General features: G+C 36.7%; 2 protein-coding genes across 6 annotated transcripts in view; one reads left to right on the plus strand and one right to left on the minus strand.

Moving 5' to 3' along the window:
- The window catches only part of LOC134545905 (putative sodium-coupled neutral amino acid transporter 10), a 93,160-nt gene extending 83,546 nt beyond the window's left edge, over positions 1–9,614 (plus strand). For all 5 annotated transcript variants that reach the window (XM_063388647.1, XM_063388643.1, XM_063388646.1 and 2 more), the window contains exon 12: positions 961–9,614. In XM_063388647.1, coding sequence (XP_063244717.1) covers positions 961–2,051 — 1,091 coding nt within the window. In that variant the 3' untranslated portion in view covers positions 2,052–9,614. The remainder of the gene's footprint in view (positions 1–960) is intronic.
- Positions 9,615–9,923: 309 nt separating this feature from the next.
- The window catches only part of LOC134546136 (serine/threonine-protein kinase meng-po), an 84,320-nt gene continuing 67,031 nt past the window's right edge, over positions 9,924–27,212 (minus strand). The window contains exons 4-6 of the mRNA XM_063388688.1: positions 26,248–26,462; positions 23,995–24,305; positions 9,924–14,839 (exon numbers count right to left, since the gene is read on the minus strand). Coding sequence (XP_063244758.1) covers positions 14,526–14,839; positions 23,995–24,305; positions 26,248–26,462 — 840 coding nt within the window. The 3' untranslated portion in view covers positions 9,924–14,525. The remainder of the gene's footprint in view (positions 14,840–23,994; positions 24,306–26,247; positions 26,463–27,212) is intronic.

Below are 27,212 nucleotides of genomic sequence, written 5' to 3' on the forward strand. Positions count from 1 at the left end.
TCCTATAATTACCTATATAGCATGCTTTAAAGAAGCAAAAATTTGAAAACTAAACTATAGAAAAATGTCAAAACACAGCATAACACCAAAATGCATGTTAATATACCATATAGCACTGAAATAAAAGTTATATCATGGAACTAAGTAGCATTTAACCAAAACTAAATGCAATTCATAAAAATGATAATTTTATAATCTTTAAAATTCAAGGAATGTTGTTTCCAAACAAAAAATTGTACCAAAGTTCATGGATCAGAAAAATTAATTAATTTTAATCATGCATCTCTTATTGAAACACTTATAAACCACAAATGATTGCTTATTTATTTTTATTCTGACGTATCTGTTAGAGACAAATTTATTTCAAATTATTTTATATTAAATATGCAGCATATATATTTTACTACCATTTTGGTGGAATATTGCAAAACCGCTTTTACAAAAATAAAAACAATAACACCGAAATATTCTGTTTTAAATGTGAAATTGTACTAAATATAACACTATTAAATCTTGTCTATTCCTCAGCAATCTTTAATATGTGCACTAACCAAAACTAATAATTTTTCATAAGAATCATCACAAATTTCAACAAGTGTAAAAGTTATTTTCCTATATTGGTTAAAAAAAAAAATAATGGGTTGTATTATTTACTATCCCTTATTTAAATTAAAATCAATTACGTGGTCAAATAAGTTTTCTGTTTTTTTATTCATTTTGTCTTGTTTAGGTTTTTTCAAGTTACCATGTCCTTGTCATTGTTTCTGTAAATGTGTTTTCCCCACTTCATTGTCTTTTGTGTTTTTTTTTGTTTTTGTATTTATATAGTATTAGTTTTTTTTATTGTGCCTACCATCTAAGGCCACCAGCTGTAGGTAGGCATGTAAGAAATACTAAATAAATAAATATATTATTTTAAAAACCAGGATGTTGAGCAGCTTGGTGGTGGCTGTGTTCCAGAAGGGGTTGTGAGCGCCAGGCCGCAGGTGTCGCAGCCCAGGACGCCGGCGAACAAGAGCCGCGCCACCAAGCCACGCAGCATCATCCCCCTGCCCCTGGCCGTACAGGACGACTCCAAGCTGTACGGCCAGGCGCTGCAGCAGGTCGCCGAGAGCCGCCTGGCCCCCGCAGGACGGGAGGAGAAGGTCCTTCAGAGGGACATCTTGTCGAACCTCGGGCCGAGCCACGAGCGAGAGAGGAGGAGTGCAGAGGAGCAGTCGGCCGATCCTCCGATCCAACTCCCCGACAGCTTCTGCGACGTCCTCCCAAAAAATACAACTGCTGAGGGAATTGCACCAGGTAAACCAGCAATCTCCCGTGAGGCCATTTTACTGAAAACTGAGAATAAAAGTGTTCCAAGCGAAGTTAAATTTTATAGCGGCAAGCATGATGACAGTTTGAAACTGAGAAATGTGACTGTCTTAGCTGGTGGTGTTAAGAAGTCACTGCGTTCTCATAATGAGAGTAGGAAAATTATTAAAGATAAAACTGACTCAGAATCTATTATGAAAATGGCGCCGTACCTTTCAGTGCCGTCATTAGATGGTGATTTAGTTAGTGGTATCAATAATGCAGATGGTTGGAAGCATTTGGAATCACTGGTCAAGCCAATGTCACGGGACCTGAAATCTGTCATGTCACAACAGATTTTGCACGATGCCAAAATCAGTGCTCCAAAATTGTCAGAAAAGTTAGAGGTTACTGTAACGGGGAATTCAATCGCTGGTGAACTATCCATGAGTACTGTGGGTGTTAATGCATCAGGACGAGAGGAAGTATCTGGAATAGCTGCATCCCAAAATTTGAAGCCTGTCACAGCTCAAAAGGTAAATAACTTGCATGATGATGCTGCAAGACTGTTAGAAGTGCACAGGTTCATGGTTCAGAAGTCTACACATAATGTAAGTGCTGAGTTCCTGAATCATTCAGAAATGGTCGTGAAACCCATGTCACGAGACCTAAAGTCGTTATTCCAAGAAGCAAATGGTGTTAATGTAACTGGTCTAACACCATCAGGAAGTGTGTTGAATTCCACATTTCCAAAACCTTAAGTCACACACAGATCAGTCATCAGCTGTAGTTGAAGAAATCAAGTTAAAATAGCTATTGTATTGTCTCAAACATGTCAGAAATTTTTCTCTAAATTTATAAAGAAAATGCACACCCCAATTATATTCAAGCATTTCAGAAACTGCAAGAAAACAAAAAATATAGATGTGTGTACCTTAAAAATATGGCTATTTTATACTGAACGTTAGAAAAATTTTTAAATTTTACAATAGTGCAAAACCTTTTTTTATAAATATGTATTCAATATTTTGAAAAATACAAATTGTTGATTTGCAACTTGTAAAATAATTAATGTATAAATTATGTTTGAAGATGTGTAATCATGTGACCAGCAGGTTCCCAATAAGTACATTAGGTTATTTGTAAGCAACAAAGCTAATTATTTTTGGGTGTTTTAATCTACACAACTCTTTTTTTTCTTCTCCCAAATTGTAAACTGAATAGCAATAGGTCAACTTGAATGCGAGCTGACTTATATTCGGGACAATACGGTATGTAACATTACTTGAAAGTTCCTGAAACTTTGCTCTTGTTTCACACTTGGTTATGAAGTAACATAAATGTTACTGGTTTAGCATTTCTGTGTTTCTCTGGCGGTTTTGAAAGACTGAGGTATTTTTAGCTTGGACCTATATTTTTATGAATAGAATTTTCGTGGTTCCTAGTTTGCAAGATGGTTAAGAAATTTTATGGTTTTTGAGTTGTGTGAGGTGCCTGGAATATTTCTTTGAATGATGTGTGATTTAAGTGAGTAAGACAACTGAGACTGAGCTCAATAGGATATTGGTAGGACTGGCAAAATTTTTAACTTCAATGTTCTTTAGGCTGGACTGCACAATCCTCTGCACACTCAAGCAAATACCACCTTTTCATTGGCTGCTCATTTGAGAAACATCTCAATTGACACGAGCCCTTGATTAAATAAATTTTTGGTGCAGCCCAAAGGTAAATGTGTATTAAGAAATGAAACTGCTAATTTTTCTGTTCTCCACTGATTAAGAATGATATATACTGACTCAATCCTGGGATTACCTTTAGTCTTCCTTGTTTATTTTTGCAGAGCATTCATGCGAACAATATATCCTACTGTACTCTGTCGCTGGCCAAGTACCCTATTTACACATTGCATTTAAAGTCTAATGATTTATGTAATTCAATATTTTCCAGTTATTCTGATTTTTTTTTTTTTTTATGGTTTCTTTGAACACACACTCTCATTAAGTTTGTAACTACTGTAAGCAATTGTTAACCAAGAAAGTTGTTAAATCTTATCTTCATGTGCAGTAGCATTTTTCTGGCTAATGTCACGATAACTCTCCGGTCTCCTTAATGTAATAATTTTTTTGTTAAAATATAAATTTCTTGTCATACCTTGCAAAATACAGTAGTTACTCAAATGTAAGATACCATTGATTCTAAGATGAATTCCTTTTTTGATCCAATGTTTGTCTTTAACAGTGTGTACATAGTGAGCCTACAGTTATATGTAGGATTTTAAAAAGTATCAAAAAGTTGGAGACCCACTGCTCTGAAAGAACATTTCTTACCTACAAATATAAGCTGTACTTAAATGTAAGCAACATACAGTAAAACCTCTATATAACAAAACTGAAGGGACTGAATTTTTGTGTGTTTGTTATAAAGTAGTTCTTTATGATAAAGTGGAATGATATAAGGGAACTGAGTTTACAGCTTTACGATATCATATTTTCACTATTCATTGTGTTATTGATGTGGAATAACAATGCTATTTAGAAAAATGGATTAACAATATTGCAGTTAACTTCATTATAGTACACAGACATCATTCACAGGAATCGTGTTCACCTTCAGCATCTAAGTCCAGTCCAGGATCAAGTGGGTTAACCCCAGAGAAGGAATTTGCTATGCCAAATAGGGTGGGCTGAAAAAAAATAAACTTTTTTTATTTTTAATTGCTATAGTGCGGAAAAGTTGCCTTTAACAGTAAGAAGAAAAACTATGCAAAGTCTAACAAGTATTGCTGGTCTTTGCTGAGCATATTCTGTCCACTACTGGAACCAAACAATCTATAGATTCATACGCCACCACACGAAGCAATTCACATCCAGTAAGCTGTTGTCCTATAGGTTCAGAAAAAGATTTTGGCCCTGTGGTTGAACCATCTAAATGCTGGAAAATATGACGGAAAGGAAGTTCATTGAAGTGCAGTAGACACACACTCCACTGTAGTGGTCTTCCCACGTGCAGTTCTAACTGACGAATGACGCCATTCTTCCAGCCAGTGTTGGTAACGGTGCCATCGCACCCGATCACTTCTAGCTTTTCAAGCGATATTTGAAGTTCAGACAGATGAGAAGTGATGCTTCGAGTAATGTCGGCTGAAAAACTCGATATAGGAGAAACATGTCCAATGTAAGTCGACCCAGGTTCCTGAATCAGAGAATAATGTTCTTCTTTTCTGCTCCTACGAAAATGCTTGGCATTTATTTTTTTGACAAATAGAGTGTCGTCTTTTCAACCATCAAAGTAAAGTTCACAAATTTCTTTGTTATAACTTCTCTGCAAATCAGTCCTGACACGACTCTTTTCTCTTCTAATTTTATTCTTGTCAACGACGTGAGAAAAGTCTGTGTCAGTTATCATTACAATGTCTTGTAGAACACTTGAAGCTATGGCAGCTGTCGCACGATCTGATACTCCAAATCGGTCACTGCTTAACACTGTTGCGCTCATCACGATTGTACGACTTCCTGATGTAATAAGAATCATGGTAAGCATTAATCAGCTGAACTATTCTGTAATCAGAAACTGTTGGGATTGATGCTTTCTTGTACAAACATTTAATTTTTTTTGCTACAGTCTTGGCTACACTAGAAAAACTTACACACGTTATTTGACTGGATAGATAGCTTGAATCGCTCTTCAGAACAGCATCGGAGAATACATTCATGCGTTGGTAGTTTGCTGTGAAGAAAATCTCTCGGGTGACCAAATATGGGGCATTCAAATGCCTGTCTCGTAAGTTTCTTCTTCGGCACAGCCATCATTACATGAAGTAGTGATTTAGTGTTTCAAAACATTACAGTGAACTATACTAACCAAAATCAACTAACAGGAATCAACTTAACTGTATATCTTAAATTATCTAACACATTAACAGTATACACGTGCACGCACCTCAAACAATACAGCACCAAAACCAGTGGCCAACTGACAACTGACGAGTCACGACAGGCCCTGGAAGGAGGCGAGAGATGTAGTGGGGCAAGGGAAATAGAGGGAGGTGTGAGCGCGGCAGTAGTGCAATGGAGGGGGTAAATGACGACTAGAGGGAGGTGTGAGCGCCAGAGTAGTGCAAAGGAGGGGGTAAATGACGTCTCATTTTTAAGAAACAGTTATTATAAACGACTAACACAATTATTTGCATAGGCAATATTTTTCATAGAACAAAAATTATTGTAAATCTGTAAGATAAGAAGCACAATGAAAGTCTGAAAAATGAGGAAAATTCCCACTTTTTGAACGTAATGCGCGACCGATAAATACCGTAATATTATTGAAGTTTGACTTAATATTTCTTTATTCAACCCTAAAATAAACATTGCAAACTATAGGGTGTCCATCATAGAAGTATAAGTTGATTAAGAAAATAAATAAAAAATGTTCCATTGTTGTCAATTTGTATAAACTTTCGGCACTATGCGCGACCGGAAGATATCAACTGATTTGAAATTACTTTGCATAGTTTTTCTTTTTACCGTTAAAGGCAGATTTTCCGCACTATAGCAATTAAAAATAAAAAAGTGTATTTTTTTCAGCCCACCCTAATGCCAAATCTGTCCAAAATCTCACCGATGTAGCTCTCCTGCAAGTTCTTCGCAATTCCTGGTGATAGTCATACCTAGAAAATAACTGGCTGGGCCGAAGTTTTTCACCTCAAAACATTTCTGGAGAGATTTCTCCAACAAATTATCAACGTACAGAGCAATTATAACTAGGTTTTCACCATCCCTCAAATAGTAAACCCAGGGATTGGCTTTTGACTGGATAAAGCCGAATTCTGAAAGAACATTATTTATGTTTTGATTACAGTTCCTTCCTGATTGCTTTAATCCATATACAGCTTTCTTTAATTTCCACACTTTAGCATCTTCAGACATGCCAAATTCTTTCGGAGGGATAACTTTTTTATATATATATATATATATATATATATATATATATATATATATATATATATATATATATATATATAAAAGTCGTCATGGAGATCCCCATATAAGTATGCTGCTGTTACACCCATATGATCAATTTTTAAGTCATCTTTTTCTGAGAGAGCCAATATGTAGTATCTGATGGAAGGAATTTGAAAACAGGTGAATAACCATATACCCTCTTTTATTGCATAATTGTCGCATGATTTTTTTGGTCCCGCTATTAGTTTCCAAGCGCTTTGTATAGGTATCTTTGCCGTAAAAACAATGTTTTTTAAACTTAGAAATCTAATATTTATTCAGACATTGCCACTTACTTTTTTAGTTAGTGGAAATACGAAGTTGTCTGTTGTGTAAATTTTTTTTAATGACGTTTTTAAACGTTATAACCTTTATCTGTTCATCTGCGTCGCCGCGGTGTACAGCGTATAAAAATGTAGCCAGCGCTCATTGGCATCATTCATGTTTGGTTATGTTGCTTCCCGTATAGAGTGTGCACACGTAGTCAAATATCGATATCTCGCAGATTGCATGCAATGCGTGCTCTCTGTTCAGTGCTGAGTTAACTACATTTGATGGCCCACACACCGTGGTGTGTACTATGATGTTAGTTATGCATTAGTTCAGGCTCGCATTCGAGTCACAGGTTTTGTTTTTCTATTTAAAAAGTTGAAGAAAGGTTTTTGTTGCATGACTTATTAATATAAATTGTTTGGTGTGCTCTCGTATACTCACTTTTTTTTAAATAAATGTACTTTCCATGAATGGGTTTTGGTTTTACGAATAACTTTACCCAACAAAAAATTTTTTTTCCACATAAAATTTGCGCCACTACTTTTCAAACTTGATTTTAGTATAAAATGTGCTATGATTATTTGAGAAAACACGATATCTGACTACATCCTTTCATCACAAGGTAAGCCTTAAAAATTTCTGTTTTATCATTATAGCCAGGTTTGAACTTCAGCACCCATTTTGTTTTTAGAGGTTATATGCCTTTTGGAAACTTTACTTTATCAAAGACATAATTTTTTTTAATGAATAAAATTCTTTCATAATAGCTTTTTGCCAGTTCTCGGAATTTTCCCCTTGTAAGGCTTCATCAACATTAATATCTTAATGGGTGTTCGCTTCCTCAGTGAAACAAGTAATGCTATCAAACCACACTTTTGGTTTTGGGGGCCGCGTGGAATGCAGAGTAACCTTTTCTGACTCATGTTCTACATGCTGGTCTTCAAAGCCAAGGAATGGTTCATCAATGTCCTCGTCTTGACTCACTACATTTGTTTTCCTCAGGCAGAAGGATTGGGCCCATTGTGCAGTGTACTTCCTTCCACTTCCTCATGTTCATGTCATTCCTATCTTCTAGGAAAGTCACATTTCTGCTAATTTTAACTTTCTTAGTTTCAAGGTCCAGAAACCTAAAACCTTTAGTTGAGTCATAGTACCCGAAAAAAGTTAGTTTTATAGATTTTGGTTCCCACTTTTGTCTATGAGGTTTTGGAACATGTACCATAGCTGTGCAACCAAAAACTCTTAGGTGAGACAAGTGTGGTTTCCTACCATGCCAGATTTGAAAGGGTTGTCATCCCTCCCAAGATAGAAGAAGATCTGTTGGTTAAATAGGCTGCTGTAGTCACTGCTTCTTCCCAGATATCCTGTTTTAAGTCTGCATCGAACAGCATGTTTGAGCATTTTCCACAAGTGTTCTTTTGGTTCTTTCTGCCACACCATTTTTCTCTGGGGTATATCTTACTGAGATGATGGACGATACCTTCGGAACGAAGATAATTCTTTATCTCTCCACTCACATGTGTTTTGATTGCTCTGCCAGTTTGCTTCTCAACAGTAGCTTTAAATTCTCTGAAGACTGTGTCGTCTTCAGACTTTGCTTTCAGGAAATAAACAAACATATTTCGAGAGTAATAAATAAAAACTGAGAAGTAACGATGGCCACCGACAGATGGGGTTTCCATAGGCCCACAGATGTCTGTATGAATGAGATTTAGATTGTTTTCGAAATGCCTCTTGCTCTGCTTGAATATTAATCGTGATTGCTTTCAGCTCACATGGGTCTTCAACTAGGATGTCTTCATCCAGACCTTCAGAATTTCTGAATTTCAACATTCCTTTCCTATTTAAATGTCCTAGCCTTCGGTGCCATAGCAAACATTTGTTTTCTGTGTGATAAAATTTCATAATTTCTGGGGTATTCATGCAATAAATTCCATTTAAGTAGGCAGTTGTAACTAACTCACCGGCTTAGCATCACGAATATGACCTAAATTCTGTCATTATTGTATTTTGCCAAACTGTATTGAAATGGATACATTCAACAATCTTAATTCTTTTCAATAAAAAAACTGTGAAACACTTGCTTAAATTACAATACTTTGTAAAATGCATTAAATGTATATGCGTGTAAATACAAATATGTACCTTTGTAATATAAAACATGTTTTCTAAATGCATCCAAGGTTACTATTTACTGTGATACTGATATGTGTATACGTATTATATTACAGTAGGTATAGTTTTACTTTTTGAATTTTTTCCCACCTTTGTTTTTATTTTTCAGCTTTGTATTAAACTCCTTTTGGTATACATAAATGTAAGTATGTTAGTGTATTATATATTGTGTGTGTGGTTAAATTATTTTGCTAGAAGTATATTTTTTTGTGTTAGGGATTATTAAACTTATGCATTTACTAGTTTTTTTTTTTTACCTGCTTTTGTAAATACTACATCTAGACTTTATGGTTGTATTTGATTGTAACATATATGTTTTACATTCCATTGCAGCTCCTGTGTTTTAAAAATTGTCACGAATGCATGATTGCAAAGGTAAACAAATTTAATTTAAAATTAAACCATTAATTTCTTTTTCTTTTTCTGGACATTTAAAGTTGTATAAGTTTATTTACAGATTGTTTATATGTATGCGCTCACTTTCCAACAGAATTTTCTACACTGTAAAATGTGAGGTGACCTAGATAATAGTCTGTTGTTGTCAAAAATGTGATTCTTTGAGTCTGGTCAAAATTAATTTATTGCGTGCTAAACAGGTACTTTGGACTTAACCTGTAGATCATTGTGTACCAAGGGAATTTATGATATGATGTAATTATACTAGATAACTAGAATATCCTTTCCCATTTATCTGTTGTCCAAACCACCAATACCTTAAGAATAAGATTTATACTTTTTGCTCAGGCTTGTAGGAAGCTACTTTATTTCTGTCTATATGATATATTGTGTTACACCTGTTAAAGAAAATATTGCAGTACTTGCTGAGGAAAATTTTGTATGATATATTTGTTCAAGAAAATATATTTTGTTACCAATTCAGTTTCCTGTACCATTTTGTCCAGAAATACAGAAACCTGGAATTCACGTGGAAATGCCGTACATGAATTAGTCAAATGTACTGATGTACAGACTAAATCAGGCAGCTGCACCAGGTATATGCATGTAAGTGATGGGTGCAGTGTTCAGCATGAACCACATTGGGACCAGTCTTCTTGTAAACTCAAATGATAACTCTTAATTAAAACACGTGATACATTAGGCAAGCCTTTAAAACCTAAATTATGTATGTACCAAAAAAAATTTTATATCTGACTTACAGTATTTTAAATGAATACAACTGTTCAAATGATATTACTTTATTTTAAATGTAGCTAACCTAACCAACCGTTCAGTCGGTAAATGACTAATGAAACTACTGTAATGTCATTTTATAATCTCATCAAACATGAGAGGAATTCAAAAATACAAATACAATTTCAGAATTTTATTAAGTTACTTTATAAAGAGCACTTACTCGGAACAATAACTGAAGATTTTTTAGATAATCATTTATAAATACATAACAAAACTAACAGTTTAATTACTATATGCTGATTATACCAATTCAACCATATTCTGAAAAGGGTGGAGGGCTTGTAGCCAAATGTAATGAAAACATTTCAAATTATTTTTATTATACATTTTGACATGAAAACAGTTACATGAATATGAAAATGTACAACAAAATAAAATTACCCTATTTAAAATCAGTACATTGTGTAATATGAAAAACCACTCGATGAAAGCAAAATCATGATTCATGTGCTGCTCTACTATTGCTGATAAATAAATTTTAAAGTTGTTCATCCTAAATGTCCGATTCAGAAACTTTGCTGATTCCACTGATTTCAATAGAATGGAAGCTTGTTGATTAATCTGCTATAGAAAAACCTTGAAATTGCAAGTATTGTATAATTTTAATAGGGCTATCAGCACCAATTCATCATTACTTATGATTAGGATTTTCATCTGATTGATCAGGTTTTTATTGTTCAGTTGGGTCTTTTATTAATTGAAAAACTGTCTTAATTACAGGGTTTTGGTTGATAGGTCAGTTTGTGAGGAAAATTTAATATAAATTTTGCTATTAATTAATTAGATTTTTGTTCACTTAATAAAAAAATACATTCAATTAATTGGCAACCTTTTTAAGTAATCATATTTTATTTTTAAAAACTTTAGGACTTTATTTTACTGAATGAAAACTTCAATGACTTAAGTTGATTGAAAACTCTTAATTCTTAAAAATTAACACTACTTTTTCATTCTTAACAGCAATATTTAGTAATAAAAAGTGCCATTACAATTAATTTTTACTACTACTCTAATTACAATAATTTTTACTATAATGCGACAAGAAGCAGAAGACCTTTCTCAGATTCCACTCTGCGCATCAACCGCTTTCTCCCTCTTGGGGCATGGCTGGAGAGGTCTGGCCTAACCGTTACACTTGAGTCCCTCTTAAACGAGCAGCAATGCTGTCTCAAGATCAGTCCAAACATTTTTATGTGCATCATTATGTCAAGTTTTTTTTAATTTTATGTATAATTTTATAATGGTATTTGGTTATTGAAAATACTGTTTCAATTAGGTGTATAAACCTCATTTACTTATAGAAACATATTTAATATATATCAACATTTAAAGGACCTTCCAAAGGCATAGCTGAAGAAACTTAAATGGAACGAGTCGAATTTAGCATAGCTAAAAACTTATAACTGCGCCTATATTATACCCAAAGTTCTTCAGAACCTGTTAATTACATGTATATCCCACTTCAAGACATTGAAACAGACATATAAAATTACCACTGTAAGACAGTTTTTCCCGCTTTCTGTATCACTTGCAAAATCACTGTCACTTGAACATCCGACGATCATTAATATTTTATCATTTTCAAAATATATTCTCCCGTCACTCTTCACATAGTCCCCTGTAAAATTTTGACTAGCCTTTCCACAGAATAGCTGCTGAACAAATCTCACAATTTTTTTTTGTCATGTAGTGATGAAGAGATTTCTTCCCGGATGTTGTTTTTGATGTTTGCCCACACAAGCTCATTCTGGTTCAGATTGCCATTGCATGGAGGCAGATGAATATCATGGCCACATACTGTAATTAATGCTTCTATTTTAGATTAGTGTGGTTTTACTAAAAAGCAAAAGATTTGCTTTCGTCTTTATTGCAGGGAATGCAATTTTGTTTGTCAGCCAATTTTAGATGTCTTGTTTTAGGAATGATGTAGGTTTTTGTTCAAGTGGACAATATAATACCTAACTGGTGTTATTCAGTACTGCAAATTTGGTAGTAATTTTCTTTTCAACAACATTGAGAAATTTTCAAAATTCATGTCGTTGTGGTAGTCTCCAGACTTCTGCTTTGACTTGAAAATAAGCAAAGCATTCTAAATAAAGCCATCCCCTTCACCTGCATGCACAATAATTAACTGTGGATCTTTACCAATCGATTCTTTGAGGTCTATTTCTGGATCAGTCTGTCAACAAGCACTGAACACTGGGGTAGCATGAATACGAGTTTCGTAAAAAATGGTTTTTCTAGCCTTTTGGAATCCACATATTTGTTCAATATAGTGCCCTTTCCAAGCTGCTAACCCAAGCTTTTCAATCAAAATCTTTCTTTTCAATGATACTTTTTCCATCAGAACCCTAGCTTCTTCAGTAAGTTTCTCAAGCATTCCCTGCTACAGTATAGACTAGTAAATATTTCTCTGCACAGTACCACACGTAAAAACATCTGCTTATATTATTTTCCTATGGTCAATTTTCTTACCTGTAGATGTCGAAAAAGTTATACTGGTTTTGCGCTTCGCCTGGCCCTATGCTAGAACATGTTTAACTGTTGATATTGAGACACCTGTTGTTTCAGTGACATTGTACGCAAAATTGCACAACTATTTTTTTCCACCGAAATGTGTAGCAATGTTTTGCCCATCTTGTCCGCACCAGTGACACACCCAATTTAATACTAAATTTAAATCCCAACATAAAAGCCATTATGTATGTAACTTGGACAGCCAGCCATCCAACCATGAACAACATTATCAACCAGGAGTCAGCTTGCAGACTAACCCCCTTCCCTTTTGACGTGCTCATCACACGACCAACCGGTAACTTTGGAGTCTGCGCAAGTTCTTTTGCCTTGTGTTGCCTGATATTTGAAATGTTGTTGAAGCGATGTTCCAAACCTAGTTTTAATTTAATCGCCAATGCATTTTTGTCATAGTATAAAAATACAACAAATTAATGTCACATTCTTTATGTTTTTTATTTATAATGTAAAATATATTTTAAAATAAAATAATATTTTAGTTTTACTGTTCAACAGAAACACACTAGCACGCACATGTAAATTTATTTTGGGACTCACAGTTAACTGACATTACAATGTCTTATCGGTATAAATGTCTAATTTTATCTGTAATTGAAAACAATAAAAATAATATTAATTAGGCTACAGTTGCAAAATAAACTATTTTTTTTTTCAAGTATGTATATCAGGAAAGTTTGATAGCATTATCTTGAAAAGTAATAAACCTAATGGAATAAAATTGGAAAAATTGAAACCCAAAAATGAGAACCGAAACTAAAATTGCAACCGGCATATTATAGGAATTGACCCAACACTACTAGTTTAATAAATAATGTTTTCTGACAAATAACAGTAATTTGGACCACTTTTTGTTGTTCATCAACATTAATACATTATTAAGAGTTTCTGCTTATCATTATAGATCATAAATTCATACAATCATAATTTATATCATGTAATGAATCAAAATAAGCCACATCACTGTAACACCTTATAAAATCTTTTATAACACTACATACAATCATACATACAAGAATAAAACTACAAAATTCTCTACTCAATGGACCTGAATAGTAATTGAACCAAAGATAGGAAAACCCACATACGTACCCTAACTCAAAAGAGTGCAGTCATTGAAACATCTTAATTTAATTGTTAATCAGTCAACATCACTAATTCATATGTGTCAACAAAATGTAAGTAGGTACTGTTGCGAATATTTGTGCAGTCACAAAACACGTGCTCCACAGTATTGCCAGATTTATGGGAATGTCCATACTTGCACGTGGGTATTCTTAGAATATCCCTGCCTTTTGTTTTCCCCAAGAATGTAGGTGCATGAATGAACTTACTATAAATGTAAAAAGGTAAGTAAAATACACAAAAAAAAAAGCTAGTAACAACTATTACCTAACTGTAAGCCTACACACGTGTGTGTCGACAAATAATTATATCATAGGACGCATTGTTTAGTTTTGGATCAACAGGGCTTTGGCGGATGCAGGGTGAGGGGGGGGGGGCTAGAGGAGGTATACCCCTTCCCTGTAAGTTATGAAATATGTGCAATATATCAGTGAATACTGTAAGTTACTGTGTGAGAAGCCATACTACTGAGACCCATGAGTCAGTGTGGTAGTGTCAATAGTAATGTTTTTTGAATACATACGTTCAAATTAAAAACGTTTATCTATTTTTTTTTCCTCCTAATTATCCCCTCCCTCTGCCTTCCCCACAAAAATATTCATGTATACGCCACTGACCAGGGTTTTCCCAGAGCAGTCTACAATCTGGGAGAATAGAAAGACCGGAAGTGAGCTTGAGGTCCATCTGCTTTCTTACCTCTTACTTTCCTCTGGGACTAGCTCATCCCCCATCTACCTTATTCTCCTATTCTACACCACGACCAGTCAGACACACCTCTGCTAGACGACAGCTCAACTGGATGACATCCAGGAACACGTCGAAGCAAGCAATTCAATGTAAGTTTTTTCAATGTCACGAGAACATTTAAAAAGTGTTGTCTGTACGGAAATGGCCCGTGGAACAAGGTAATGCGTCGGTGCGGGCGCGGGGGGGCCGGCCTCAGTGGCTGCCGGACTTGCTGGTGACGGTGGACGACCCGCCGTCGGCGCGCTTGCCGCCCCGGGCGATCTCGGCCCTCTCGAGCCTCTGCTCCGCGCCCTCCTCCTCGTCGTCGTCCCCGAGGCCGTCCTCCGCCTCCTCGCCGATCACGCTGCTCTGGATCCAGTCGCGGATGCGGTCTTTCTTGGCGCCGCGGTCCACCGTCGTCTCGATGCCGTACTGGGTCAGCGTGAACAGCAGCTTGTTCTTCTCCTCGGCGCTGCTGTGGAAGCTGTACATGGACGGGCACAGGCCGCCCTCGTCGTCCCCCGGGCCTGCGACAAGCACCGAGCCACAAGCGACCAGTCGCGACTCCCGTACTGCGGCCTTGGGGGGAACTTTGGCCCTGCGCCACACTTTTACATTTTCTTTCATTTTCCTGGTTTGTCTCGCTTTAAGGAAAAAAAAAATATTTACATTCATGGGGAAAGAAAGTATTTAATTGTTGTTACCATGTTGTTCCAAGTGCTGGTCGGTACATTTCGAATTCAGTTCCAATTTCCATGATTTCGTATTATTAGGTAAAACTTTCAAAGATTTTATTGCATCATTTATAATGACACGATTTCACCGATTTTGACCGTTAGTACCTATAAAACGTACCCATTAAAAATGTATCACAAAAAAAAAAAATTACTTACTAAAAATCATCGTCGAAATAAAAGTTATAGGGTGGTGTAAAATTTATGATTTTAAGATTTTTTTCTTTCAATTTTCCGGGGAAGCCTTTTTAATCCCACTTTTCTCTGGGGAATATTTGTTTACCCCCCCTCCGACCAATCGAATAAGGCCCCTCTTCAAAACATTAAATTTCCGTCGTTAAGGGCCCGCCTACCCGGGCACTCACAACACTGTGCAGAGCTTCAGGTAAAACCACGCGATTTGAAAACTGATCAAGATATCAGGGTAATGACTGTTTACAAAAAGCATTTAATAATACGCTGAGGACGGATGAGTAGTTGTTTCCGGATTTCGTGTTCAAACTATTTTTAGAAAAGTGAAAATGGGTTTTAAAAAATGTATAACAGCCGATACAGACTATATAAACATTCTTTAAAACATTCAAAGTTTTGCATTACTCCTAATTCCCCATTCGTCCGCCATATAATGTTATGGTTACTTCTCTAATCTCATAGTTGCCCATAGAACGCTTAGAGGCGATACAGCGCTAGAAGCACCAGCGAGTGTCGCACTTACCAACCTGACTCACTAACACAACTACACCCTTGAGTAGGCGGACCCCTTAACACAGTCATTTCCATAAAATACGGTCATTTAAAATTGTTTCCGTGATACCCAATATTTTGGGAGTCTCTCAAACATGGCACAGATCATCAGCTGGACAAAAAGCAGCTACACACAGTATCCACCGATAGTAATACGTGCCTGGACAGCCCCCTGTGATGGCTCAACTTGTCTCAGGCCGTACCTCAGTTGACGGAGTGCTCTTTAATGCTCTATCCCTCGCATTGATGTTCAAAACCTCGTCTAAATTTGTCTCTGACGTTGTAGGGTCCTCGGTGGAATTGGTGAAGGCAGTGGGTTCATAATCCCAAAAGACCGGTAATAGCTCATATTCATGAGCAGTGGCGTAGACTTTGCGGGGTCCTGGGCCGTGTAATTCTACGGGGGCGTAATGTTTTGAAGATGAGTCTTACCGGAAGCGATGGGGCTGATGTAATAACCCCCCCCCCCCCCCGGCCCTCTCCCAAAAAATGTCAAATTATCTCTTTTAAACAGCATTTTTGAAGAAGCTAATCTAGAACTTAAATTTAGACGATGGTTTTGCAAATTTTATCTTCATCAATATTAATATTCTTTCCTGATAATTCATCCTCGGGTTAGTTTTATAAGTTCTTACGATCAAACTCCTGTGAAACCAGGTCTTTATATCAGGCAATAAATCTTTTAAAGATTTTTATAATTCGAGATCATCAATTGAAATAGTTACAGGCCAGCACTTTAAAATGCACGCGCACGGAAATTTAATTTTCCTTTTCCCATAAATCATTATATTTTTAACAGAAAACTAGACAAACTGGGAGAATAAAAAAGTAAATGGGCCGGTGCGAGGCCCCATACTAGAATAGTTTCCACTCGCGGAAAGAACTCATCTTTATCAAACCAACCAAATAAAACAAAACCATTCCCGCCAACACCTCATAACGCCATCTCATATTCATTCCACCATTTGAAATATTTTTTTATTCAACTTAGATGGTAAATAAATATAATTTTTTGTAGTCATTTCATTTTGAATACATCGATTATATGGTACGCGAAAAATACCAGTTTTGAAATATTTGACGGTAAACACGCATGTGTTCTTTCTTGTTCTAACACTACGATGTCCAAGTAAATATCTAGGCCTATAGTAAAAGTTATTCTTCCAGTTTGGCGCCCCCCCCCCCCCTCTCCTACAAATGCGGTGCCCGGAGCACAACACTGGATTGCTTCTCTTCTCGAGGAACAGTTGCGAGGGCAAGTAGTGTGCCGGGTGTTATCGTCTACTTCTGCGTTGTTCGTAATGTTCAGCAAGTTGTGATATTTATGGCAATGAACAACTTAAGTATCACTTTACAAATTACAATGATGATCATATATTTATATATGATATTTTAAATAAAGTATTTTTATTAGTATTGGCAAACTTACGTTAAAACACACACAACATAATTTTATTAAGCTCTATTCATTTGTAGCACGATATTAGGTATTGTCTAAGCAGTTTCACCTTCAGATGAATCTAAATTCGCAATTGTATTTCGCAAGACGTCTGCTTTTGTGGCAGGTAAAAAAAAAACTTCAAGTTGTTCTCTTTGCCTGTACCAGCGATACCAACTCTTTTTGGCCTAGGCTCATTTGCTCCTAAGGCCCGTTCCACAATGACACGGAAACGGAGACGGAACACGGAAACGAAGACGGATTTCACGGAACAGAGCCTCTACAATAGCACGCAAACGGAGACGGACCCGCACGGACCTGCTCAGCAGTGCTGAAGTCTTCCGTTTACGTTACTCCGTTAGACCAATAGGAGCACGTTATTTATTCACTGCAGTTGTCAAGCTACAGTTGCGCGTTCATGTTAATTAAGATATTAGTTTTGACTAATGTTGGTTCCCGTATTTTCGACTACTTTTTTATGCGTGAACAACAAAACAAGTTTTGTTTTGAAATTTGAATTGTGCACGTGGGTTTCATCATGACGAATTTTGATGAACATTTAATTTTCATGGTTAAAGATATACCTGATATATATGAGAATACGGAGAAGGACTACTTTACCACCGCCACAACGCAAAAAAAAAAAAAATCGACTTACATTACCAAGTTAACAACCATACATTTCGATTTAACAGGTAGCTCACTTGATACTCGTAGTTTTCAGTTACGTCACGCTCGCTCTTTCTTATTGGCCAAGATTTCTTACGGGTCCGTGTATTGTAGAACGAGAAAAATACGGACGGAACGGAACAATACACCGTTTTCGTCTCCGTTTCCGTCTGTTCCGTTTCCGTGTCATTGTGGAACAGGCCTAAAGCCCACCCCACACGATGCCCATTTTCTGCTATAACTTCTGTTATACCCATGGGTATAAAAATTTTCATAAAAATTTGTATAGCAGAACCGCAGAAAGATTTCTTAACTCCATACACACGATACCTAGAATGCTAACAGAAAACCAGCCAACGCAGTTGCCGACCAAAGCAAACATATCAGGGGAGGATAAACCTGTCGTAGTCAACTTATCAAAATACTGAAAAAAAAAAACACCTGTTTGTGTTAAAAATTATGGAACTTGCGGAAATATTATTTGATATTTTATCTTATATTTTTCATTTGCAAATAAATAACAAAATTGGTTTAGTATTTAAAAACAAATTAAGAGCAATTTTGGAATTACAAATATATTTTTAAGTTGTAGGTTAATTTCAAAATCTAAAAATATATAAATTTAAATGATACAAGGGACATTGGGTTTACTAAATGTAGTTTATGTACGGTTTAAATTCTAATTTTAATTTAATTATACAGTTAATCAAGCTAATTTCATTGTAATAGTAAAAAAATGCTACCGATTCATATATGTTATATATAAGATTTATTGATTACTTATATATTTAACTACATAATTAGAGGAATAATTGTAACTAATATTTTTTGTAACCCAGTGAGACAAATAAACACGCACATACCACGTAATAAATTTAAATCTTCGGTGAAGAAAAACATTTTGCATGTTTTTTTTTTTACCCTCACAGGTGTGTCGCTATGAAGTATCAGTTTATTCATTATTAATTTATGGACACTCGTTTCTTAATAAACGTTGGCGTTTTAATTATAAAATTAACTTTTGGTTTAAATTATTTGTGAACATGTGATTTTACTTTACTTTTTTAAAAGTAAAAATAAATCTAGGTACATAGTACTATGAATAAAATCAATGGACTGAGACACCTAAATGTAGTTAATAATATTATATCATAAATTAATTCTAATAATTTATATTTGCAGAAAGAACAGTATGTACAATTTAATTATCTGTTATTTAAAAAAAACTAAAAAAAAAATAGGATTGATGAGGATTCGAACTACATTCAAAAGTCACCTTTCTACCTCTGCCATCGTGCCCTTCGCCACTACGCTACCGCAACTTCTACGGATGTGATAGGAGATAATGGGTAATATAAATTGCAACGTATTTTCATAACGTATTTTAAAATTTTCGATTACTTCTTTCTGTGGCAATTTCAGCTTAACAAATATATTCCATAGTAGTTTTACTATTATAAAGTTTCATTTGGCATACCATTACATTTGTTACGTCCCTTAATGTTGACAATACAGACTATATACGGGGTTATATTGCAACACGTGGGTCCGCCATCTTGACGGCTCCAGCTCGTGGGTATAGCAGAAAAATAGAACACGTTCTATTACGGTTTTGGCTAAGACTTCTGTTATGAAAACTTTTATACCCAGAGCCAGACCCCTTGGAAGGGTGCTGAAATGTTACCCACACGGGAGCAGGCGCGCTAGCATAAAAATTACATGAAAACTGCTAAGGAAATGGGTGTCGTGTGGGGCAGGCTTGGAGCAAAAGAGACGGCGAGTAAAACAAATCTTGTGCGAGGTACAACCATTTCATATATGAAGACCTAGGGTGTAAATAGTAATAACCCTCAAAATAACCCAATTCCCGTTTGAATGGTTGTTTTTGAAGGTTTATATATTATAAAGTTTAGTTTATGTTATAAACGATATTAAAAAAAAATACAAAGAACGAAGCTTCATAAAAAAAATCGGTTGTCTGTAAAGTCGGTTTACGGACGATAGTTTAACGTGACAACGTCATAACAAAACATTGATGAAATGATTGATCCAGATGAAAAGGAAATATATTCGGCCTGAGACTGAGCCATAATAGGTTTTTGAAACCAAACCAGTTAGGCATTAAAAATAATATATTCTTTGAGGAAGAAGTTTTTTTTAATTTTTCTATCTTTTCCATGATAAAACCTACCTCTGCATACTTTTATGAATAAAATTGAATCATTTTTATTGAATTATCACTATTTTTTATGGATACAAAGGAGTGAAATGAAATGTGCAATTGAATTAATAAATTTATTTTTATTTGCATTCATAAATTCAAATATATTTATTACTTTTGAAATGTTGCGTGCGCCGTATTTATTTTTAAAAGTACAAAAAAAAATTGCAGCACCTGGGTTTCGAACTGACAACCTATAGTTGAACAGTTAGGTACGCTAACCACACGCCCACGACGCCATTCTAGAATAATGTAGTTTCAGATATTATATATATGTATATATATAAAAATTTTGTTCACGGTAGGGGAATATTATTAACACGATTTTATAACAAATACGCATCCCAAATACACCAAACTTATTTATGTGTTACAATATTTTTTAAAACATTGTGCAAAAGATCCCGGGTGTAATTTGAATTATTATGTGTAACTGTAAAACACCATTGTTGGTTCAAAACGTATTTGAATTATTTAACATTACTTTTAAATAACCGTACCGATTGTGCTGAAAATCGGCGGACGATCGTTAAATTATATAATATTAATAATTCAAACAACGAAAATATGATTGAAAAGTCAAATCGATGGTTGTTCCAATCGAGTGGAAGAGAGATGCCACGCATGCGTACAATGAGCAAACAGGATACATCCGTAGTGGGACACTTTCGTGCGTGTAGCCGGCGTTCATCGATTTATTAGACGTTGTCACGTCAAAAAATTTGTTCTCACTGATTTCTTAAACTCGTGGCCACAATTCACAAGAATGTTGTTTATCACTATTTACATCCAAGGATTTCATTATCACGTACGTCAGTCACGTCCAAGCCCAGCTCCAAACTTGGAATTTTTTTCGAAGGCATATTTATCTTTACATATTACACATATACTTAAGTTATACATGTGTTAAACTTTTCTTTCATCAAAAGTCGTATGAAACTTCATGTTCAGTATTTGAGATCAAAATCTGTCATTCGGACAGGGCAACCCGCTCCTATGAGTCCAGGCGCGTAGGAAGCAAATATTTAATGGGGGGGGGGGGGGGGGCAAAGGAGAGTATCATTATAAGTGGTGGATTTAACAAAGGGGGTATCCGGGGGCTCTCCCCCGGTAGAAAAGAAACTTGTATTCTAAGGAGCAAAATGGTGCTATTTAAGCATCTTTCGTACATAAAAATAGAATGTACTACTAGCAGAAATTTTAACTTTTTTTTATAACAAATTTACTTAAGGCTCGGCATCACAAAACAGTGTTCACTTTACAGTTTTCGCCTCGTAGAATTCATTTTAAAGGCAATTTGTTTAATTTTCCCACTGCACAGAGTACATAAATTACAAGCACCTTCAAATTTAGTCCCCAGATATCATCAAGTTATCTAGAGCTGTATAAAAGGCAAATATGTATTTATAATTACAAATATGTTTCACTAATTGCATCATAATTACATGACGGTGGTTGAAGATTAATATTTGTAGTGTGAGATAATATATTTTGCCAACTATCCATAGCTATAGTTACATTTTCTTAATATGTGCTAACAAACAATGCAATAATCAAAACAAGCTATAATCAAATATTTAAGTGAGGCTGAGCCTTTAGTAAACAATTTAACAAAGACGTCATTATCCCACTCATTGCCCACTCTTAAGTAAATTAATTTGAATATCAGGACAGGAGAACTCTTAATGTTACACACCTTTAATTAAATATTCTTAGATGATGCCAATATTCAGAATGTATTGACACAAGCATATGGTGTACCTAGTCTCCACTGAATATTACTTTAAAACGTGACAGAAAATCGGCTTTACCATTAATAAATCTGAAAATCTAAATATATTATGAGTTATATGACAAAATAACACATTAAAATTGATAAAGTCAAATCACAATATAACAAAACTCGGAATAGTGAGCGGTTCGACATAGCATTTAAAATTTAAAAAAGTCACCAAAAATTAAATTTTCGAAAAATGCAGTTCAACTTTAAAAAAATAAAATTTAAAGATGGAAAAAAAGCTTTTCGCAATAACACTCATATCATTTTATTCAGGAAAGTCGAAATTTTATTTTGGTATTAAAAATTAAAAAAGTCAATATTTTAATTTCTTTACTGTCAAACTCCCCTTAAGAATAAGTTTAAAATGCGAACCCCACAGAATAGGCCAGTGAAGATGCTTATAAATAACTGCAAATCTGCTTGATAAATTCTTGTTCAATGATTTGTAGATTCAAAGAAAAATTTTTATTACTCGGAATAATCACGAGCGACGAGCGGAAAAAAATAATGTACCGACATACTAAACTTTAATGTTAAATAGGTATATTAGATATGGTTTTCGGGATCATGTAAAAATTCGTCTCAGTCTAAAGTGCTCATAAGTAATACCTGCGTTAAAGGAATCCAACTCTTCTTTAGGATCTTTGTCTTCACAGGCATTACAGCCTAATGTGCACTGTTTTTAGGCGGTGATTGTCATAAACTGCAGGACTGTGCAGAACGGTTGTTGAAAAAGTTGATGCTTTTCTGAGTTATTGTACGCCGCAAAAAATAAAATACTGTTATAAATTTTCTCCTTAAACCCTAAATGTTTTTCATCACTGCCATTCCGCACTACTCACTCACGATACTACAGATAAATAAGTTTATTTTAAACAGTTCTGTAGTACGGCTCACAAAGTTTAGTACAGCTGTTGAATGATGACTGATGTGGAAAGCGCTCTGAACGTCAGGTCGTTACCGTTTGGTAGAAACGAGGCGGGGTGAATGCAAGGGTCTGATGGTCAGGTAGACAAGGGTGGACAAAAACGGAGCGTAAGCTACTGCAATGAGCGAAAACATTTACTGGTCTTATATCCCACAATATTTCCGCTATCAGCACTGTGAAACGTGAATATTTAGAAGAAAACAAGAACAGTTGCCGTATTTATTGTGCCTGTACACTTATCGAAAAATCTTAATTTATTTAAAGAATAAAGTAACGCACATACAACAAAATCCCACAAAACCACTTAGCATCGCAATGAAGACAATGCCTCTTGTTCATCTGATGCAATGGCCGGGAAAAACCATCACTTTGCCCGGCCATGAAATGTTATGGCCGGGCAGTCGCCTGGGTCGCCCCCCCGGTTCCTACGCGCCTGTATGAGTCACCATCATTTCATCCAGGTAGTCCCTACTTCAGACGGGAAACTACATGTCGATTTACATGTTCATTTTACGCCATAAATTTTGTAAACATTTCGTTACCAACCTACGACTTATTGATGTGTAACATCTTAACTCTCGGTATACAGGTTTGGGTGAGCGTAATTTCGTGAATGCGACGGAAGACAAGAAACGGAAATGTACAACAACCACAGTGCTGCCATCTACGGGGGATGGCGCGAACCAGTTCACAAATTAAAAGGCAAACTTTATGGTATTAACTGTTTAATGAAATCTAACCAGATGGGCAGTATTTTAATAAATAAAAATCCCTTGTCAAAATCAGGTCCGGGGTTTAGTATGTTTTCAAGTATTTTTTTCGCTTTTACGAAGCCGTTTCATTATATTGTTTAAAATTTCGCTCTGCAAATCAAATGATTTGACAGTCCATTTGGCTGCTCCGGCAGCGAATTCTAGCGGCGGTGATTCGTGTCCAGAAATGTAATTGAAACACAATTTGCGTATATATTTATTACGCTCGGCATTTTGTACAATTTGGTGTCCTAGTATCGTATTAAAAGTGTATTTGAACATGAAAACACGTGAATTTGCTCGTTATCGTAGTCAGATGTTAAACATGACTGGCGGGTACTGAAAGTCTCGCTCATGTATACTTCTCCGCAGCTGCACGCTATGTCTGTGCCCAGCACCGGGTGGTCGCATGTCACCTGTGTTCCTGTCCAGGGACGTCTTGGTGAGCCACCGGTCGTCCGCGAACTTGTGCAGGTCGGCCAGCGTGGACGGCCTCTTGTCGGCGCGCGGCTCCAGGAACTTGCGGAACAGGCGCTGCGCCTTGGACGTGAGCAGCTTGAAGAGCTTGGGTCGCCGCACGGGCATCAGCACCCCGGAGCTGCCGTGCCACAGCAGGTAGCGCGTGTACCGGGGGTCGTCGCCGCTGGCCTTCTGCCAGGGCAGGCAGCCCGTCAGGCACACGAAGATCACCACGCCGAACTGCCACACGTCGTGTGAGCTCACGGCCCTAGAACATCGGGCCGGCCGTTCAGTCCGAGGCCGGTATTACCACTCACAAACACATGCTACATCTGTACCCTAACCTATGGGACACGGCCAGTCATTTAAACTTGGTGTCCTGTCTGTTGCCCAAATTCCGCGCATGCGCAGAGCTCACTTTTTCCTTAATTTCGTCCAGATGGCGGACCCTCGTCTGGCGCCATTGACTCGAATATAGTCACTTTTGTGATAACCGGGGGACGTACCAAGCGTGTTGGTGTGTCAAATGAAACTTTATGATAGCGAAACTATCTTGGAATACAGTTTTTTTAAAACTTTAATGGTCATAACAAGAAATAATCACAACTTAAAAATGTACTTTGAGAAAATTAGAAAGACGCTTCTATTTTTGCCACAACAATTCTACCAATGATTGCGAAACGTCCGCTAGAATGCACTGAAACCAGTTTCTAGCCTCGCGCAGGGCAGCGTTTATTAAAACGGTTGCCGATTTGTTTCCTTGCTGGGATTCGGTTTGGCCACCAGTTAGCTTACGGTTGTATTCCAACAAGGCAGTGCTTATTCACTACCTGACCCGAACATCTGGGAATACCGACCTACCTGCTGCAGTTGCAACACATGGCCGGTGGCAAGCAGTCCCGTCTACTATTCCCTTACCCTCCTCCCTGTCGCCTTCTCCTCCTTCAGTATATTTTAGTCCCCTAATGTTCTAACGACCAGCAAGTCAGTTTCTGTTCTCCTTCTCTCTGTAAAGACTGAGTTTCCCCCTCCTGATTATATATTGCCCTCTCTCTACTCTGTCTCCCACCTTTACTCACCCTCCCATTCCACTCTATTTGGTACATCCTGACCAAACTCTAAGTACGTTTTCCTCCCTGCAGAATGTCCCACACCAGCCATGGACGATTTAATAGCTCGGACACTATTAATTTGGTATAAGCATATGGAGTGTTATAGTGATAGCAGTTACACAACACAAAACTAGCACAGCGGCCTGGCTATAACGGACATATACTTAATCCCATTCCTTTGTTTATTTTGGTTGTTTTAGCCTTCGAAAAAATTTACGATGTAGTTGGCAATGTGTAATTACAAGGAAAAAAGCTATTACATCATAGGAACTGCAAACTAAATGCAGAAATATTTTGTCTCCTTTGGAAATTGGAACGTGAGGTTTACAGTTTAACTCCATAGTGCGAACATAATAAAGAAAAATAAATAATATCCGGCTCAAGCTAGTCAATACACGATTTTTTTTATTTATTAAATAAAGTTCTGAAATTACGACGTAGTAGGGTGTTCAGAGCCTCTGACTGGCTGAAAACATATCACGGTTTTTATCAATAACATAACATGAAGCAGGAGTTAAACCTAGAGCGATCTCTGCCTAATACTAGTACCAGGCTTGCGTATATTCTGGTAACAAATAACTGCCGCGGCCAAAACTATAGATATAATCCATCTGTCCGCCTCTTAGAGCTTGCCAAGCTTTTGACGGACGGTCGGATGGACGGAGGCGACGCGCCATTGTGGAAACAGAAATTAGGGAAATATGCAGCTGGAGCTTGAGTTCCGTTTCTAGAAGAGGGGGTGAAGCCAAAAGGGGAGGGGGATTTCAATGTAATACACGTATTAATATGGCGGCCGTTTACAAATGTATAAATGGAGGTTAAATTGGAGAAAAATGTCAACTCATACCATTACATTTGAATTATGAAGATTCGTTTTGGACTTTTAATATATATAAACATATTAAACACTAATATTTAAATTTAATTTTCTCCCGAACAACTTAACTACAGTCGTTATTAAAAGCAAGATAGAAGAGATTATACATATGTAAACAAAAGTCCGCCATATTGGTATGTGAAAATCAGACAGAAATGGGGAGAATAAACGGCTTCACTTGCGACGACTATGACGCAGTCTGCGCGCAGGACGGGCCTCACTTGTACGTCTCGTCGCTGTTGGTGAGCAGCACCTCCGGCGGCGCGTACGGCAGCCACTCGTTGCGCCTGCGCACGAGCGTGCCGGAGCGCCGCGTCTCGCCGAAGTCGCACAGCTTGATGCGCAGGAAGTCCGACTTGAACACGAGGATGTTGTCCAGCTTCACGTCGCGGTGCACCAGGTCGCGCGCGTGCAGGTGCTCCAGCGCCGACGCCAGCTGCGGACGGGAACAGAAACACGCGCGTTCGTCACGTCCGCTGGCCCGTCAGCTGCTTCCACAGTGCACGGAAATGTAACAAATGGCGACCAATGAAATTGCAAATTACAATATTATGCTCCTAGATCATAGCATGGGCTGAATTTAATTAGATAATGAAAATAAACGACAAAGTTGTAATATAACACTGGATATTCTTGTGCTCGAAACCATTTTTAACGTGTCTAGAACATAAATAAACATGGCTACCACCGCGGTCAAGTGCTCGGCTTCTACTGGTCGTACGGAGCGACGTGAACGTAAGAGCTCTGCATCGCCGAGCTAATCCGTGCGGGTCCGTCTCTGTCTGCGTGCTATTTGTAAACACTCTGTTCCGTGAGATCCGTCTCCGTTTACGTGATTCGTCTTCTTTTCCGTGTCATTGTAGAACGAGCCTAACAGCTGACCGAACTAATGTGCCCACAGTCATTTCCAGTTGAGATATCTACGGAGATTCAGTGAAATGTAAATAAATAGACCATTGGTAAATATAATTACAAAATATTAATGTAGAGTGGATTCTATAAATAGTAAGCGATCAAAATAAAAATTTGGTTATGAATTCCAAATCACTAAAAATACTTATGAGCATTTAATACACAATATGTTTAATTTTACTTCAAGTTAGTACAATCAATTGCGTTTTTCTTTGCCGTAGTTACGTCCCTGATTCGGTGACGTCCAATGTCATGGCAAGACACTTTTTTTTTG

Source organism: Bacillus rossius, chromosome 1, assembly GCF_032445375.1.
Source record: "Bacillus rossius redtenbacheri isolate Brsri chromosome 1, Brsri_v3, whole genome shotgun sequence".
NCBI classification, from domain to species: Eukaryota; Metazoa; Arthropoda; class Insecta; order Phasmatodea; family Bacillidae; genus Bacillus; species Bacillus rossius.